Source organism: Salvelinus namaycush, chromosome 31 (genome assembly GCF_016432855.1).
Source record: "Salvelinus namaycush isolate Seneca chromosome 31, SaNama_1.0, whole genome shotgun sequence".
NCBI lineage: Eukaryota > Metazoa > Chordata > Actinopteri > Salmoniformes > Salmonidae > Salvelinus > Salvelinus namaycush.
In genome coordinates this window covers 26,198,557-26,218,395 of record NC_052337.1, presented here as the reverse complement: position 1 = coordinate 26,218,395, position 19,839 = coordinate 26,198,557, and the positions used below count along the sequence as shown (strand labels likewise).

The 19,839-nt window shown below is 43.1% G+C and overlaps 1 protein-coding gene across 1 annotated transcript in view; it reads left to right on the top strand.

Moving 5' to 3' along the window:
• Positions 1–459: 459 nt before the first annotated feature.
• LOC120025692 (tyrosine-protein kinase ABL1-like) overlaps positions 460–19,839 on the top strand; it is a 65,642-nt gene continuing 46,262 nt past the window's right edge. Inside the window, exon 1 of the mRNA XM_038970260.1 lies at positions 460–1,878. Coding sequence (XP_038826188.1) covers positions 1,746–1,878 — 133 coding nt within the window. The 5' untranslated portion in view covers positions 460–1,745. The remainder of the gene's footprint in view (positions 1,879–19,839) is intronic.

Genomic DNA, 19,839 nt, shown 5'->3' with positions numbered 1-19,839 from the left:
CCGATTAGATTATTTTACTTCAAGGGCACATGTAATGAGAGATCCTTGTGGAGGAATCTTAGACAGCCTCCCAATGTCCATTAAAAAAAAGTGTTTTTCCTCACCTAATTCTTTTTATGTTTTGTTTACTCCTACTTTCAAAAGATGAGTTGAAAAGTCAGTAAATACAAAATAGGGAAGGAAAATGTATACCAGCTTGCAAAGCCTTCCTCCTAACGTTTTGGTTCATAAAATCAACTTTACTTGATCAACAGTTGATCATTTGCTGTCCTTTTATGTCAAGTCTATGACTTGTGCTACATTTACATAGTACATACAGTATGTCATGTCCCATCACAGTCTGGGTCCCATCTACTTGCCCACGCATGAACGCACGCTCTGACGTAAAACGTATCCCCACCCCCACATTTAGTAAACCACCTTGCGTACGGAAATATGGCGGCCTCAGCGACGACTGTCCTACCGGTGTATATTGTTAATATTTTATCGAAAGAGCAATAAATACGTTTAGAAACGAGGGAGATAGAAACGACGAGCTTGCTAGTTGCACATGTTGAGAAGGAGCTGCGAAAACGCCCAAGCATCACACTGGTTGGCTCGAGAAGTTTGGAGTATGCGCCTTGGTTAAAGTGCCTGGGTCGGGGTGCACGGGAGAGAAACTCCGCAAGACAGAAAGAGTGGACACGAAGTTTGAATAGGAATTGAATACTAAGGGTTGGGAGGACACTGGACATTTAGGCAAACCTTTATTAATGTTGTCAATATTGAGTCAAACGAGACGACGAAGTACACCGTCCGAAGTTAGAACTGGTTATTAGTAGTTTGACTGTTCCGATGTTAATTACCAGGGTCTCGCGCGGCATACCACCATCTAGCCAGTAAGGCTAGCTCCATCGTTAGCTGGAGCTAGTTTTCTAGCTAGTATTCCAACAAACAAAATGTTGCACAGCCATTCTTGCATCTTCATAGCTACTAAAGAACATTCAGTTGTCAGAAGTTTTATTCAAATACAGAGCGTGTTTAAACCATTTACACTTGCTTTCTGGTGAAGCAAGTGCCTACCATCTGAGTAATGCCAACGTTAGTTAGTTAGCTAAGTTTCCCATGATTTTTCCTCAAACACATTTTATCCCGCGGTAGTGTCTTGTCATGCATAATTGTGGCCTGAAAAACACTGCGAGATGTCCAGATGACAGCAAAATTTTAGCTCAATGTCAAATATACAATCAGTCATGTCAAATCAGTGGATTGTATGGTGCTGAAAATCAATACGTTTGTTGACCAAATATGGAACGTAGGCCTACATTCTATTATTACATGCTGGATGAATGTATGCCATCATAATTAGGCCTTAGATCTTCATGTATGTGTCTTGATTGGGGCTCCTCCAGTATCCTCCTATGTGACTGCCTGTGTCTTAAATAAAAGACACAAGTGCCATAAGAGACCAGATCTCATCTGACAGTAAGACTCTACCAAAGCAGTCAATGCATGATCAAGAGGGTGGAATCAGTGAGAAGGACTTGCCGGTCTATTTGCCATTGCATTGACCTCCATCAAAAACCCCTGGATTGGTGACAGAGGTGGGATGCAGAAGTGAACATCTGGAGAGGCCAAACTGACTGAGGGAAATCGCACCACGGAGGTGGTCCCTGCTCTCCATCCCCTGCCCACCAGGTGCCCCGGACCCAGGCACTGAGAGAGCCCAGTTTGGAGACCCGGCTGCGGCCTGGCACCCTGCCCTTATGGGGCAGCAGCCGGGGAAGTTTGTTGGGGACCAGAGGAGACCGAGTCTGCAGGCGCTGCACTTCATCAAGGGTGGGAAGAGAGAGTCATCACGACATGGGGCCCATCACTGTAACGTCTTCGCTGTGCATGGTAAGAACACACTTTCTGTACAATAACATCAGACTGAAGACGGCAAGGCCGTGCGATTGATTCCGTTTCTGCAGAAACATGGACCCTTAACAACGTGATGAGACTTTGTTGCTCTTTGCTAAAACAAGCAAGGTGTTATAGCAAACCAGCACACATAGAAAGGTGCAGCAGCAGCACACACAAATAGAATCTATGGCAGCACATGCAGTCAGGAGTGGAAGAGCGGAACAAATATGTGTCAAAAATAATTATACTGAACAAAAATAGAAACTCAACATGTAACAATTTCAATCGAAATGTTCATGTTTTTCAATCAACAAACAAAACACATTCACAGATGTGGCAGACATAAATAATATAATAAAATATAAAACAAAACAAACACATTTGCAGCATCACTATCTGTGATCATGTTAGCTATTTTATTAGCTGAGATAACAAGCAAAAAATTAGTTTTTACAGCACCTTACACAACATGTATATACACTCATCTCCCAATTCACCCCATTCACTCTGTCCAATTTGAAATATTGTTGAGTAGTGGAGATCAGACTAGAATCAAACCTGGGCTGTCTCTTGCGGAGGTCATAAGTGAGATTTTCAAGAGGAAGAAAGTCCACAATCTGGTCAATCTACATTTTAAATGTAGGAGAGGAATTAGACGCCCACAGTAGGTGAATACATTTTTTAGAAAAGTATGTGATGGTCATGAACACATTTTCTCCGTCTGGATCAAGAACAAAGTCCCGCTGGGCATTAAGAAGATAGAGACAGGGGGTCATATCAAACTGTACATCTAGTATGTTCTGTGCAGCAGTATGTATAGATTGCCAAAATCTGATAATTTCTCTACAACTCCAAAATACATGCATATAGGTTCCACTTTCAGAGGTAGAAATGTCTGTATTCATTCTATGTAGTCTCACTGTGGTGAAATAAAATGTGTAAAAAATATATATAATTAGATTATTTTTTACATAAGTAGAGGAGCAGTATACCCTGTCCCAAAGATCCGCCCATAACTCATCACTGATAGCCAGACAGGTTCTTTTCCCAGATTTCTTTCAAAGGAGTGAAGGAGGAGCCCACATTCTCAGAAAGGAGTCAAGATATAGGAGATTTTGCCTTTGATGGATTGTGCTGTAGCAAGAAGGTTCTCAACTTCATTCAGCTGAGCTCTAAAACCTCCCCTTGGAAGTGAATGAGGAAATTACATGTCTAATTTAAAGATCTGGGAAAAAAATTAATTCGATTTTTTGAATTCACTGAATTCACTGCAGAGCACTTGAAAGGATTTCAGTGTAGTTGTGTTCTGATGAAACAGGTCTGAAAAGGTATGCCGGAGATTAAAGTTGGCATTACGCAGGGCTTTTGGCAAGTCTGGGTTGCATACTATAGGCGAGTGAGAGCATATCTGAGAGGAAATGCCAAGGTATTTCTTACAGTTCTTCCATCCTAGTAGAGTGTTGTAAATCACAAAGGTTTTGGTGATGTTGCCCACTTCACTAAAGTTATTAATGAATACAATTGAGTTTAGGGGCAATGAACCACAGGATTGGGCCTCTATCTGAATCCACATTGAGTCTTGTCTGTTTGTGATTCATGTTAGCATGTTGTGAATTTGGGCAGACCAGCAGTACAATTGAAGGCATGGAAGGGCAAGACTCCCCTTAGATTCAGGTTTCGAAAGAGTGGAGAACTTGATCCTAGGTGTTTTTTTTGCCCCATTATAAATTTGGTGATGCTTTGGTTGGCGGTTTTGAAAAAAGAAACTGGGAGATGGCATGGGAGCATCTGAAATAAATAGTTCAATCTAGGGAGGATGTTCATACGCATAACATTGATTCTTCCGACTAAGCTAATTGGGAGGGAGATCCAGGTTTGGAAATCGTTCTTGATGCGATCCAGGAGTGGGAGATAATTTTCCTTGAAACGGCTATTCAGAGCTTGTGTTGCAAAGATCCCAAGGTATTGAAACCCCTGTCTTCCATTGGAACAGGCAGAGTATCTTCATTTATCTGTTATTTTACCAGGTAAGTTGACTGAGAACACATTCTCATTTACAGCAAAGACCTGGGGAATAGTTACAGGGGAGGAGGGGGATGAATGAGCCAATTGTAAGCTGGGGATGATTAGGTAGCCATGATGGTCAGATTGGGAATTTAGCCAGGACATCAGGTTTAACACCCCTACTCTTACAATAAGTGCCATGGGATTTTTAATGACCTCAGACAGTCAGGACACCTGTTTAACATCCCATCCAAAAGACAGCACCCTACACAGATTGTCCCCAATCACTGCCCTGGGATATTTTTTAGACCAGAGGAAAGAGTGCCTCCTACTGGCTCTCTAACACCACTTCCAGCAGCATCGGGTCTCCCATCCAGGACCAACCCTGCTTAGCTTCAGAAGAAAGCCAGTAGTGGTATGCAGGGTGGTATGCTGCTGGCTGGTGAGTGTAAGATTGAGAGGGTCAACAATGGATTTGTTAAAATGTATCTTATGTCCTGAAAACCTGCCGTACTGAGCAATTGTCTAAAATGAGAGGGAGGTATTTCTCAGGGTTGGATATATAGAGCAAGACGACATCCACATAGAGCAAAATCTTTTGCTGAAGGCCGCCTGCAGAAACACCCATAATACTTGGATTGCTCCGTATCAACTCTGCCAAAGGCTCCACCCCCAACCAATAGAGAAAGGGGGACAGCGAGCATCCTTGTCTTGTGCCACTTCCCAAAGGGAATCTGTCAGAATTCAAATCAATTTGATTTGTCACGTACGCGGAATACAGCAGGTATTCCTTACTGTGAAATGCTTACTACAAGCCCTAACCAACATTGCAGTTCAAGAAATACTTACTAAATAAACTAACGTAAAAAAACCCCAGAATCAAATCAAAAAGTAACAAGAAAATTACATAAAAATAACGAGGCTATATACAGGGGGTACTGGTACATTCAGACCGTTAGTAGTCACCATGGCATTTGGATGAGAATATAGGGACTGAATCCATTTAATAAAATTTGGGCCCATATTGAACTTTTCTAAGATTGAGAACAGAAAGCTCCACTCCATCCTGTCGAACGCCTTCTCAGCATCCAGTGAAGCCAGCAGGACAGGGTTCTTCTGTGGGTTTAATTGATCTATAATATCAAAAAGACTACGAATGTTATCAGAAGAGTATCTGTCTCTAATAAATCCAGTTTGGTCCGCTTTTATTATTTTGGGAAGAGGAGTGTTTAGTCTTTTGGCGAGCAATTTGGTAATTATTTTGTAGTCGAAATCCAACAAGCTTATGGGCCGGAAGGACGAGCAGGATAGAGGGTCATTGTCTTTTTTGACCAACACTAATGCTGGCTGTGTACATACTCTGGGAAAGCTCAGTTTTTGCAAAAATCATCCAGCATTGACATGAAAATAGCGCTAAACTGAGGCCAAAAAGCTTTGTAGAACTCACTGGGTAATCTGTCTGTGCCTGGAGACTTGTTAGGTGGCATGGCGATAATTGCCTCTAGGACCTCCTCAGAAGTGGAGGAGGAGTTGAGATCTTATTGATCGGTCTGATAGTTTTGGAAGCGAGATTCCCTCTAGGAATGAATGGAGTTCTGCATCTGTATATTTTCTCTCAGAAGTAACATTTGCAGTAAAAATCATGAAAAGTTACGTTTATCTTATTTGGATCATATATGACCTCGTCATGTGCTGTTTGGATGGCCTTGATTGTACGCTCTGACTGAACATTGGTAAGCAAGCAATCTGCTAGCCCTATTGCTATACTCATGGTATTTCTGTTTAGTAAAGAACGTTTTTTAATTTTTTTATCTCCTGAGTATAGTTCAAGTTCAGTTTGACTTTGGCTGCTTTAAGTTGACTCCAGGAGTTGCTGTCTGGGTATTGTTTATGTACTTTTTCACAGCGTTCCAGCTCCCTCTCAAGATCTAACATGTGTGCTTCCATTGCTTTTTTCTTTGAGGAAGCATATGCAATTAGATGACCTCTTAGTGTGGCTTTGGCAGCGTCCCACATTGTGGCCGGAGAAACAGGAGAGTCATTGTTGTCTTGTGTGTAGTTGTCTATCCATGTAGTAACCAATGTATGGAATGCTTCATTTGACAACACGGTGTTGAATTTCCAGCCTTTGACCTCGGGATGTTTTTACAGAGGTCAACGCAGAGACGGACAAAGGTCTGAAAGTGCTATGGGTCCGATTGTAGAAGTGGCAGCATTTATGAAAAACTTGGGGATAAAAATGTAATCTATACGAGAGTAGGTGTTATGGACATTGGAGTAGTATGTATTGTCCATAGATTAGCTATTAGTCGCTCTACAGATATCTATCAGTCCCATCTCTTTAGTAAGCGAGTTCAACATCTTTGCCGATCTAGGGTTTGTGGTGGGGATTTGAGATGATTTGTCCAGAGTTGAGGGTACAATAAAACATTTCCAGCCAGCACTCCAAAGGAAACACAATGCTCATTGAACAGGGTTCTCATTTTCAAAATGTGTATTTATTTATTTCACCTTTATTTAACCAGGTAGGCCAGTTGAGAGCAAGTTCTCATTTACAACTGCGACCTGGCCAAGATAAAGCAAAGCAGTGCGACAAAAACAACAACACAAGAGTTACACATAAACAAACGTACAGTCAATAACACAATAGAAAGATCTATGTACATTGTGTGCAAATGTAGAAGAGTAGGGAGGTAAGGCAATAAATAGGCCATGGAGGCGAAAATAATTACAATTTAGCATTAACACTGGAGTGACAGATGTGCAGATGATGATGTGCAAGTAGAGATACTGGGGTGCAAAAGAACGAGAGGAAAAGTAACAATATGGGGATCAGGTAGTTTGGTGTGCTATTTACAGATTGGCTGTGTGCAGGTACAGTGATCGGTAAGCTACTCTGACAGCTGATGCTTAAAGTTATAGAGGGAGATTTAAGTCTCCAGCTTCAGTGATTTTTGCAATTCGTTCCAGTCATTGGCAGCAGAGAACTGGAAGGAAAGGCAGCCAAAGAAGGTGTTGGCTTTGGGGATGATCAGTGAAATATACCTGCTGGAGCGCGTGCTACGGGTGGATGTTGCTATGGTGACCAGTGAGCTGAGATAAGGTGGGTCTTTACCTAGCATAGACTAATAGATGACCTGGAGCCAGTGGGTTTGGCGACGAATATGTAGTGAGGGCCAGCCAATGAGATCATACAGGTCGCAGTGGTGGGTAGTATATGGGGCTTTGGTGACAAAACGGATGGCACTGTAATAGACTACATCCAGTTTGCTGAGTAGAGTGTTGGAGGCTATTTTGTCGAGGATCGGTAGGATAGTCAGTTTTACGAGGGTGTGTTTGGCAGCATGAGTGAAGGAGTCTTTGTTGCGAAATAGGAAGCCGATTCTAGATTTCATTTTGGATTGGAGATGCTTAATGTGAGTCTGGAAGGAGAGTTTACAGTCTAACCAGACACCTAGGTATTTGTAGTTGTCCACATATTCTAAGTCAGAACTGTCCAGAGTAGTGATGCTAGTCGGGTGGGAGGGTGCGGGCATAGCATGCATTTAGTTTTACTTGCATTTAAAAGCAGTTGGAGGCCTCGGAAGGAGTTTTGTATGGCATTGAAGCTCGTTTTGGAGGTTTGTTAGCACAGAGTCCAAGGAAGGGCCAGATGTATACAGAATGGTGTCGTGAAAGCAGGAGTATCAGTGTTAGGGGCGTATATGTTTAAGATAGTAATTGGTTGCCCATACAGTGACCCAGTAATCAGAATAAATCTCCCCTCCGGATCAGATATGTTTTTGTCAATTATGAATGGAACATGCTTACAGGATAAGTATGGCTGTGCCTCTACTGTTTGATTTGAAAGATGAGCAATACACCTGTCCCACCCAAGCTCTGCGGAGTTTAGCATGTTCGGCATCACAGAGGTGTGTCTCTTGTAAAAGCGCAATGTCTGCTTTTTCCTTTTTGAGAACACATAGTAGGTTTTTCAGTTTTATTGCATGACCTAGCCCATGGCAGTTCCATGTCAGTAGATGGAAGGTACTAGTTAAAACTAATTATGGCTGAGATCCCGTTAACGGGAAAGTGCAGGGCGCCAAATTCAAACAACAGAAATCTCATAATTAAGTATTTTACACCATTTTAAAGATAAACTTGTTGTTAATCCCACCACAGTGTCCGATTTCAAAAAGGCTTTACGACAAAAGCACATCATCTGATTATGTTTGGTCAGTACCTAGTCACAGAAAAACACAGCCATTTTTCCAGCCAAAGAGAGGAGTCACAAAAAGCAGAAATAGAGATAAAATTAATCACTAACCTTTGATGATCTTCATCAGATGACACTCATAGGACTTCATGTTACACAATACATGTATGTTTTGTTCGATAAAGTTCATATTTATATCCAAAAATCTTAGTTTACATTGGCGCGTTATGTTCAGTAATGTTTTGCCTCCAAAACATCCGGTGATTTTGCAGAGAGCCATCAATTTACAGAAATAGTCATAATAAACATTGATTAAAGATACAAGTATTATACATGGAACTTTAGATAAACTTCTCGTTAATGCAACCGCTGTGTCAGATTTCAAAAAAGCTTTACGGAAAAAGCACACCATGCAATAATCTGAGTACAGCGCTCAGAGACCAAAACAAGCCATACAGATACCCGCAATGTATTGTGTTGTGGAGTCAACAGAAGTCAGAAATAGCATTATAAATATTCACTTACCTTTGATGATCTTTATCAGAATGCACTCCCAGGAATCCCAGTTCCACAATAAATGTTTGTTTTGTTCGATAACGTCCATAATTTATGTCCAAATACCTCCTTTTTGTTCGCGCGTTTAGTTCCAAAATCCAAATTGATGACGCGCAGGCCAGACGAAAAGTCTAAAAGTTCCGTTACAGTCCGTAGAAACATGTCAAACGATGTATAGAATCAATCTTTAGGATGTTTTTAACATAAATCTTCAATAATGTTCCAACAGGAGAATTCCTTTCTCTGTAGAAATGCGATGGAACGCAGCTAACTCTCATGGGGGCGCGCCTGAGTGAGCTCGTGGCACTCTGCCAGACACCTGACTTAATCAGCTCTTATTCCCTCATCCTTCACAGTAAAAGCATCAAACAAGGTTCTAAAGACTGTTGACATCTAGTGGAAGCCTTGGAAAGTGCAATATGACCCCATAGACACTGTATATTGGATAGGAAAACCTACAAACCTCAGATTGCCCACTTCCTGGTTGGATTTTTTCTCAGGTTTTTGCCTGTCATATGAGTTCTGTTATACTCACAGACATCATTCAAACAGTTTTAGAAACTGTCAGAGACTCCAGTCACTCAAGTCATAGACTGTTTTCTCTGCTACCGCACGGCAAGCGGTATCGGAGCGCCAAGTCTAGGACCAAAAGGCTCCTTAACAGCTTCTACCTCCCAGCCATAAGACTGCTGAACAATTAATCAAATGGCCACCGGACTATTTACATTGACCCACCCCCCCCCTCCATTTGTTTTGTACACTGCTGCTACTCACTGTTTATTATCTATGCATAGTTACTTCACCCCTACCTACATGTACAAATTACCTCAACTAACCTGTACCCCGCACACTGATTCTGTACTGGTACCCCCTGTATATAGCCTCATTATTGTGTTATTTTTTACTTTAGTTTATTTGGTAAATATTTTCTTAACCAACAGTGTAGTTCAAGAAGAGTTAAGGGCTTGTAAGTAAGCATTTCATGGTAAGGTCTACACTTGTTGTATTCCGCGCATGTGACAAATAAAATTTGATTTAAGAATTGGAAATTACTTTTGCGGAGCTCTCAGTTCCTGCGGTCATCTCGTTCAAGGGTCACGTGATCCCCAACATGCAACAATTTCAACAATTTTGAGTTAAAGTTCATATAAGGAAATCAGTCAAGGGAGCATGCAAACGTTGTCGGCATGTTTCAAAAGTGTTGCATAAAGATTTGTTGGCATTTTATTGCTTTGAAATGTATAGGAATGAAGGATGCAGGTAGTGTTGTCCGTCTGGTGTAGAAGGATTGTTCTACTTAGTTATATCACCATCACCAGCTGGGTGTTCTGTGTGCAAGGAGTTTTGAATATTCGTTTTATTTCCTGTTACAATCCAGTTATTGTAGTTGAAGAGGAAGTTACTGCAAGGCCGTGTGCAGTATTGACATGATCACAACTGTTTTACAATAGTGTAACCAGTATTTGACTAGGCAGGTGTTATCTGACTTGTCTACTGAGATACAGTGCCTTCGGAAAGTATTCAGACCCCTTGACTTTTTCCACATTTTGTTACGTTACAGCCTTATTCTAGAATGGATTAAATAAATGAAAATCCTCAGCAATCTACACACAATACCCCGTAATGACAAAGCGAAAACAGGTTTTTAGAAATTTTTGCAAATGTATAATAAACAGATATACCTTATTTACTTAAGTATTCAGACCCTTTGCTATGAGATTCGAAATTGAGCTCAGGTGCATCCTGTTTCCATTGATCATCCTTGATGTTTCTACAACTTGATTGGAGTCCATCTGTGGTAATTTTAAATTGATTGGACATGATTTGAAAGGCACACACCTGTCTATATAAGGTCCCACAGTTGACGGTGCATGTCAGAGCAAAAACCAAGCCATGGGGTCGAAGGAATTGTGTGTAGAGCTCAGAGACAGGATTATGTCGAGGCACAGATCTGGGGAAGGGTACCAAAAAATGTCTGCAGCATTGAAGGTTCCCAAGAACACGGTGGCCTCCATCATTCTTAATGGAAGAAGTTTGGAACTACCAAGACTATTCCTAGAGCTGGCAAAGTGGCCAAACTGAGCAAACGGGGGAGAAGGGCTTTGGTCAGGGAGGTGACCAAGAACCCGATGGTCACTCTGACAGAGCTCTAGAGATCCTCTGTGGAGATGGGAGAACCTTCCAGAAGGTCAACCATCTCTAAAGCACTCCACCAATCAGGCCTTTTTATGGTGGCCAGATGGGAGCCACGACTCAGTAAAAGGCACATGACAGCCCGCTTGGAGTTTGCCAAAAGGCACCTCTAGACTCTCAGACTATGAGAAACAAGATTCTCTGGTCTGATGAAACCAAGATAGAACTCTTTGGCATGAATGCTAAGTGTCACATCTGGAGGAAACCTGGCACCATCCCAACGGTGAAGCATGGTGATGGCAGCATCATGCTGTGGGGATGTTTTTCAGTGGCATGGACTGGGACACTAGTCAGGATCGAGGCAAAGCTGAACAGAGCAAATTACAGAGATCCTTCATGAAAACCTACTCCAGAGCGCTCAGTTCCTCAAACTGGAGCGAAGGTTCACCTTCCAACAGGACAACGACCTTAAGCACACAGCCAAGACAATGCAGGAGTGGCTTCGTGATAAGTCTCTGAATGTCCTTGAGTGGTCCAGCCAGAGCCCAGACTTGAACCCAATCAAACATATCTGGAGAGACCTGAAAATAGCTGTGCAGCAATGCTCTCCATCTAACCTGACAGAGCTTGAGAGGATCTGCAGAGAAGAATGGGAGAAACTCCCAAAATACAGGTGTGCCAGGCTAGCAGCGTCATACCACAGAAAACTTAATGTTGTAATCACTGCCAAAGGTGTTTTAACAAAGTACGTAGTTAAGGGTCTGAATACTTTGTATTTTTAGAAATTGGTAAACATTTCTAAACCTGTTTTTGCTTCGTCATTATGGGGTATTTTGTGTAGATTGAGGAAAAATTATTATTTAATGCATTTTAGAATAAGGCTGTAACGTAACAAAATGTGGAAAAAGTCAAGGGGTCTGAATACTTTCCGAAGGCACTGTACAGGATTGTGTCCTTTTAAATTGAAATAAATAAATTAGGCCCTAATCTATGGAATTCACATGACTGGGCAGGGCGCAGACATGGGTGGGCCTGGGAGGGCATAGGCCCACCCACTTTGGAGCCAGTTTTGCCCCACAAAAGGTTTTTATTACATACAGAATTACTCCTCAATTTCATCAGCTGTCCGGGTGGCTGGTCTCAGACAATCCCGCAGGGGAAGAAGCTGGATGTGAAGGTCCTGGGCTGGCATGGTTACGGGTTGTCTGTGGTTGTGAGGTCGGTTGGACGTACTGCCAAATTCTCTAAAACCACTTTGGAGGCGGCTTATGGTAGAGAAATTAACATAAAATTATTCGGCAACAGTTCCGGTAGACATTTCTGCCAATTGCACACTCCCTCAAAACATGAGGCATCTGTGGCATTGTTGTATCACAAAACTGGACATTTTAAAGTGGCCTATTATTGTCCCCCAGCACAATGTGCACCTGTGTAATGATCATGCTGTTTAATCAGCTTGTTGATATGCCACACCTGTCAGGTGGATTGATTATCTTGGCAAAGGAGAAATTCTCACTAGCAGGGATGTAAACAAATTTGTGCACAACATTTGAGAGACATTTATGGGATCTTTTATTTCAGCTCATGAAACATGGTACCAACACTTTACATGTTGCGTTTATATTTTTGTTTAGTGTAGATATATACGTTTTATGACCATCATAGTCCTAGTAAGGATGAAGTAGGGGAGCCAGTTCAAACAAAACAAAACTAAAAGGTGCTGCCAGTAAATGGAAAAGAGGGCTGGAGTGATCTGGGACAGTGGCAGGATTGTTTTTTTTGTTTTTTTTCTTTCTTCCTGCGATGAGTCGAGTAGGTTACGAGAGGATGTGAGTCATGTAGCTAGAGGAGGGAAATGTCAGCACTCAGTCACTTACATACGATGTTGTTCTGCTAGCCTATGCAAAGTTTCTCACCGGGCAGGTTTAGACCTCCACACGCATCCAGGGAGAGAAGCAGAGAGGGGCAAGCAAAGACCTGTCCCCCCCTGTACCACTGTGTTGGGCTTCTAGAGATGGTAATTGGAGGAGGATAGTCTTTCCTACATGATTTCCTCTCGCATTTCATATAACAACAAGGGATATAAAGCGTGTGTCATTTGACCCCTGGTCATTGCTGTAGTTCCTTATCCGCTCTTGTTTTTTCTTTCAAGGGCGCTTGCACCAGGGCATGACAGCTGCCTGCTGGGATGTTTTTGCAGGGATTCAGGAAATGGAAATGCTGTGTAAATGGATCTAAAGGCAGTTGAGGAGATGCATTGTTTTCTTTCCCTTTGTCCCCTCAAAAACAAGCCTAGAACAGGAAGGAGGAAAGCAGTGTGGGTCGAGGATGGAGTTTGTAGGGCTGTGAAAGGAGTGAGGCCATTCCCCCAGATTCCTGACTTTCCAAGCTATTTCCCTCTGATGCTGCTGGCTGCATCTTGGCCTCTTCCACGATTCATGTAGGCTAACATATAGGAAATATACTGCCATTTTATAAGGCCTACATCCTTGGGAAAAATCGAATGAGGCAGCCCCACTTACCTGATTTAGCCCTAAGAATTATAAGAGGTACATTTATTTTGTCTGGAAAACAGACTCTGACATCTGCTTGGTCATATTACAATGCTCGCTTCGAGGCAAGCAACCTGCCTTGTTGCTTACCTCGCAGCAAGCATAGAAGGCATTTAGCTTGTCTGATAGGCTCGCATCACTGGGTAGCTCACGGCTGAGATTCCCTTGGTAATATGACCAAGAAGATGTCAGTCTTATGTTTTCCAGACTAATGAATGAACTAAAATGACTAAAATTAATGAATGTCTTATTCTTAGGCCTAAGTCAGGTAAGTGGGGCTGCCTCGTTAGATTTTTCCAAGGATGTGGGCCTAATAAAATGGCATGAGAGCACCAGCTGTTCCGAACATCTGTGTGATCTCGCTCTCCGTAGCCGATGTGTACTTGGAGCATGGCAAGTGTCTTCACTGTCATTTACAAACTCCCTGACCCAGTCTGTAATACCTACATGTTTCAAGCAGACCACCATAGTCCCTGTGTCCAAGAACACCAAGGTAACCTGTCTAAATGACTATAGCCCAGTAGCACTCACATCTGTAGCCATGAAATGCTTTGAAAGGCTGGTCATGGCTCACATCAACAACCGATCCACAAATGGCACAATCTCTATTGCACTCCACACTGCCCTCTCCCAAGAGAAACACCTATGTGAGAATGTTGTTTATTGACTACAGCTCAGCGTTCAACACCATAGTGCCCTCAAAGCTCAACATTAAGCTCAGGAACCTGGGACTGAGCACCTCCCACTGCTGCTTGATCCTGGACTTCCTGATGGGCCGCCCCCAGATGGTGAGGGTAGGCAACAACACATACGCCACGCTGACCCTCAACACGGGGGCTCTTCAGGGGTGCGTGCTTAGTCCCCTTCTGTACTCCCTGTTCACCAACGACTGCATGGCTACACGACTCCAACATCATCATTAAGGTTGCTGATGACATGACTGTGATAGGCCTGATCACCGATGACGATGAGACAGCCTATAGGGAGGAGATCAGTGACTTTCTTTCCCTCAGTGGCAGCAAGACAAAGGAGCTTATCGTGTACAACAGGAAATTCAGCACCAAGCACGCCCCTATCCATATCGACAGGGCTGTAGTGAAGCGGATCGAGAGGTGTCCGCATCACCAAGGACTTAACATTGAGTATGGCAACTTCTTGGCATCCGACCGCTAGGCACTACAGAGGGTTCGTGCGTACGACCCAGTACATCACTGGGGCAGAGCTTCCTGCCTTCCAGGACCTCTATACCAGGCGGTTTCAGATACCAGACAGTGTCAGAGGAAGGCCCTAAATTGTCAGACTCCAGCCACCCAAGTCATAGACTGTTCCCTCTGCTACCGCACGGCAAGCGGTACCAATGCACCAAGTCTGGAACCAACAACCCTGAACAGCTTCTACCCCCAAGCCGTGACACTGCTAAATAGTTAACCAAATAGCTACCCGGACTAACTCTTGACTCATCACATACGCTGCTGCTACTTCTTATCCATCCTTTTGCATAGTCACTTTACCACTACCTATATGTACATATCTACCTCAATTACCTTGTACCCTTGCACATCAACTCGGTACTGGTACCCCATGCACATCGCTAAGTTATCGTTAGTCATTGTGTATCTATTCCTTGTGTTATTCTCTTTCTATTATTTTTAAAATGTTCTCTCTGCATTGTTGGGTATTAAGCATTTCACTGTTAGACAACACCTGTTGTTTCCGAAGCTTGTGACGAAGAATTTTTTGTTGTTGATAATTTTGACTTCGATACCAGGTTTAGTATTACAATACTCGATATCATCACGATACTCAATACCAAAACGATACCTTGGCAAAAAATAAGGCATATTAGTCAACAGGGGCATCATGTACTGCATACCACTGCTGGCTTGCTTCTGAAGCTAAGCAGGGTTGGTCCTGGATGGGAAACCAGATGCTGCTGGAAGTGGTGTTAGAGGGCCAGTAGGAGGCACTCCTTCCTCTGGTCTAAAAAAATATCCTAATGCCCCAGGGCAGTGACACTGCCCTGTGTAGGGTGCAGTCTTTCGGATGGGACGTTAAACCGGTGTTCTGACTCTTTGAGGTCATTAAAGATCCCATGGCACTTATCGTAAGAGTAGTGGTGTTAACCCCGGTGTCCTGGCTAAATTCCCAATCTGGCCCTCAAACCATCATGGTCACCTAATAATCCCCAGTTTACAATTGGCTCATTCATCCCCCTCCTCTCCTCTGTAACTATTCCCCAGGTTGTTGCTGTAAATGAGAACGTGTTCTCAGTCAACTTACCTGGTAAAATAATGGATAAATATATATTTTTAAACGTACCCCATAAATCTGAGAGGGAACAAAGTACGTGAGGATGGCTGGGCTGGCTGGCTGGCTGGCTGGGGGGGGGGGGAGAATTTTACACCTAAAACAGCTTTTTCCTGCAATCTAGTCAAAATCATTATGCTTAATTCTATGTAATTTTTAACAAATATTTTTCTGCATATCTAAGCATACCTCTTGATGTCTGTATCCTCCTGACTGGTGGTTATTTTTTTAAATAAACTAAATATGCATCTCTGCTAAAATCTGGGTAAAAGATTGAAAGGAATGGGAGTCTTATTCAATATAAGTTATTGTTTGCTTTTCTAAAGTCTACCAACCTTGCCAGCACGCATGCCAGCTAAGATGTTAACTTCAGCTCCCTGTTCACACATGACTGATTGGCCAAGCACGCCTACAACTCAATCATTAAGTTGGCAGATGATGCAACAGTAGTAACTCCGTTTCTAGGGAGTTTTTCCTAGCCACCGTGCTTCTACACCTGCATTGCTTGCTGTTTGGGGTTTTAGGCTGGGTTTCTGTACAGCACTTCGAGATATTAGCTGATGTACGAAGGGCTATATAAAATAAACTTGATTGATTGATAGTAGGCTTGATTACCAACAATGACAAGACAGCTTACATGGAGGAGTTGTGGGCTCTGGGAGTGTGGTGCTAGGAAAATAACCTCTCACTCAACGTCAACAAAACAAAGGAGATGATCGTGGACTTCAGGAAACAGCAGAGGGAGCACCCCCTTATCCACATCGACGGGACTGCAGTGGAGAAGGTGGAAAGTTTTAAGTTCCTCGGCGTACACATCACTGACAAACTGAAATGTTCCACCCACACAGACAGTGTGGTGAAGAAGGTGCAACAGCGCCTTTTCAACCTCAGAAGGCTGAAGAAATTTGGCTTGGCACCTAAAACCCTCACAAACTTTTACAGATGCACAATTGAAAGCATCCTGTTGGGCTGTATCACCGCTTGGTACGGCAACTGCACCGCCCGCAACTACAAGGCTCTCCAGAGGGTGGTGCGGTCTGCCAAACGCTTCACCGGGGGCAAACTACCTGCCCTCCAGGACACCTACAGCACCCAATGTCACAGGAAGGCCAAAAAGATTGTCAAGAACAACAACCACCTGAGCCACTGCCTGTTCACCCTCTATCATCCAGTACGGGTGCATCAAAGCTGGGACCGAGAGACTGAAAAACAGCTTCTATCTCAAGGTCATCAGACTGTTAAACAGCCATCACTAGCACATTAGAGGCTGCTGCCTATATACTTAGACTTGCAATCACTGGCCACTTTAATAAATTGAACACTAGTCCCTTTAATAATGTTTACTAATTACTCATCTCATATGTGTATATACTGACTTCTATACTATTCTACTGTATCTTAGTCTATGCCGCTCTGACATTGCTCGTCCATATATTTATATATTCTTAATACCATTCCTTTACTTAGATTTGTGTGTATTGGGTATATGTTGTGAAATTGTTAGATATTACTGCACTGTCGGAGCTAGAAACACAAGCATGTCCCAAATATTTGGGATATATTTTATTGTACTGATCAACAACATTTGCATAAAGTAGCTTATTTTATAAAAGTGCGCGCTGTCTCTCTTAACCAGTAATGATGTCACTCACGAGGCAAGAGGGGGGTGGCCCGTCGGAACCCTATTCACACCCTGTCAGTTTGCTGAAGCAATAGATCATTTGGGAGAGACGTGAGAGAGACGTGAGAGAGACCTGAGACTATCATCCTCCAATTACCATCTCTAGAAGCCCAACTTTTATGTCACAAAGTGACACAAAGTCACAAAGTGCTGTACAGAAACCCAGCCTAAAATCCCAAACAGAAAGCATTGCAGATGTAGAAGCACGGTGGCTAGGAAATACTCCCTAGAAAGGCCAGAACCTAGGAAGAAACCAAGAAAGGAACCAGGTTCTGAGGGGTGGCCAGTCCTCTTCTGGCTGTGCCGGGTGGAGATTATAACGGAACATGGCCAAGATGTTCAAATGTTCATAGATGACCAGCAAGGTCAGATAATAATAATCACAATGGTTGAAGAGGGTGCAACAGGTCAGCACCTCAGGAGTAAATGTCAGTTGGCTTTTCATAGCTGATCATTCAGAGTTAGAGACAAAAGGTGCGGTAGAGAGAGAGTCCAAAACAGCAGGTCTGGCACAAGGTACACGTCCAGTGCACAGGTCATGGTTGCATAGTCACAGGCAGAACAGTTGAAAATGGAGCAGCAGCATGACCAGGTGGACTGGGGACAGCAAGGAGTCATCAGGCCAGGTAGTCCTGAGGCATGGTCCTAGGGCTCAGGTCCTCCGAGAGAAAGAAAGAGAGAAAGAGAGAGAGAATTTTAGGGAGCATACTTAAATTCACACAGGACACCGGATGAGACAGGAGAAATACTCCAGATATAACAGACTGACCCTAGCCCCCCGACACAAACTATTGCAGCATAAAACTGGAGGCTGAGACAGGAGGGCTCACATCAACACCATCATCCCGGAAACCCTAGACCCACAACAATTCGCATACCGCCCGAACAGATAATAATTTGTTCTTAACTGACTTGCCTAGTTAAATAAAGGTTAAATAACAAAAATCCACAGATGACGCAATCTCAATTGCACTCCACACTTCCCTTTTCCACCTGAACAAAAGGAACACCTATGTGAGAATGCTGTTCATTGGAGCTGTAGTGAAGCGAGTCGATAGCTTCAAGTTCCTTGGTGTCCACATCACCAACAAACTGTCATGGTCCAAACACACCAAGACAGCCGTGAAGAGGGCACAACAACACCTATTCCCCCTCAGGAGACTGAAGATTTGGCATGGGTCCCCAGATCCTCAAAAAGTTCTACAGCTGCACCATCAAGAGCATCCTGACCGGTTGCATCACCACCTGGTATGGCAACTGCTCGGCCTTCGACCGTAAGGCACTACAGAGGGTAGTGCCTATGGCCCAGCACATCACTGGGGCAAGCTTCCTGCCATCCAGGACCTCTATACTAGGCGGTGTCAGGAAGGCCCAAGAATTGTCAAAGACTCCAGCCACCCTAGTCATAGACTGTTCTCTCTGCTACCGCACGGCAAGCGGTACCGAAGTGCCAAGTCTAGGTCCAAGAGGCTCCTTAACAGCTTCTACCCCCAAGCCATAAGACTGCTGAACAATTAATCAAATGGCCACCCAGACAATTTGCATTGACCCCCCCCCCCCCTTTGTCAATGTTGCTGTTACTCACTGTGTATTAGTCACTTCACTTCTACCTACATGTACAAATTACCTCGACTAACCTCTACCTCCTCACATTGATTCGGTACCGGTACCCCCTGTATATAGCCTCATTATTTTTTTGTGTTACTTTTTTAAACTTTTGTTTATTTCGTAAATATTTTCTTAACTGCGTTGTTGGTTAAGGGCTTGTAAGTAAGCATTTCACTGTATTTATTTTAATTTAATTAACCTTTTTATGTAGGTCTTCACCCGTTGTATTCGACGCATGTGACAAATACAATATGATTTGATTAACTTCAGTGCAGCATGAGTGGGGAGCTAACATGAAGCAGCCCCGACTTCCAGTGCAGGCTAATATAGGGGACATCGGCTGTGCTGATAGACTTGATCCGTGAGACACATTTGACAGAAGTACCGAGAGTAACACACATTCTAGTACCAAACCGTTTTTTTCATGTTGTCGTATCGAAAAGTACCTACATTTCGGTATACCTTGCAACACTAATACTGTTGTCATTGGAATAAGTTATTATTCCTTGTCTGGTGCTCTTTGTCCCTCCATGCATGTGGTCGGTTGATATGAGTGCTGCCATTTAGATGACTACCGTAAACCAAGAGAAGGGTAGCCGAGATCAATGAGCCAATGGGATAAACTCTCAAATGTTATAGACTTGGTGTATTTTACTTTACTACATTATGGTAGCATGATCTAATTTTGAAGACCAGTGCTTCTGATGATGGCCAGAGCATGCTTATCCAGTCTCTCCACATGAGGGGCATTGTCAAGAATAGTAAAGATGTCTGCATGTTTCCCATCCGAAACAGTTCGGAACAGTTTGTGCATACATTATGACAACATTTTGAGACATTTTGATCTTTGGCTTTTCGTTAGCACATTATTTTCTCGAGGCAAGCCAAAGTCGGTAGCTGAAGTCTACGCCCCTTTCGTC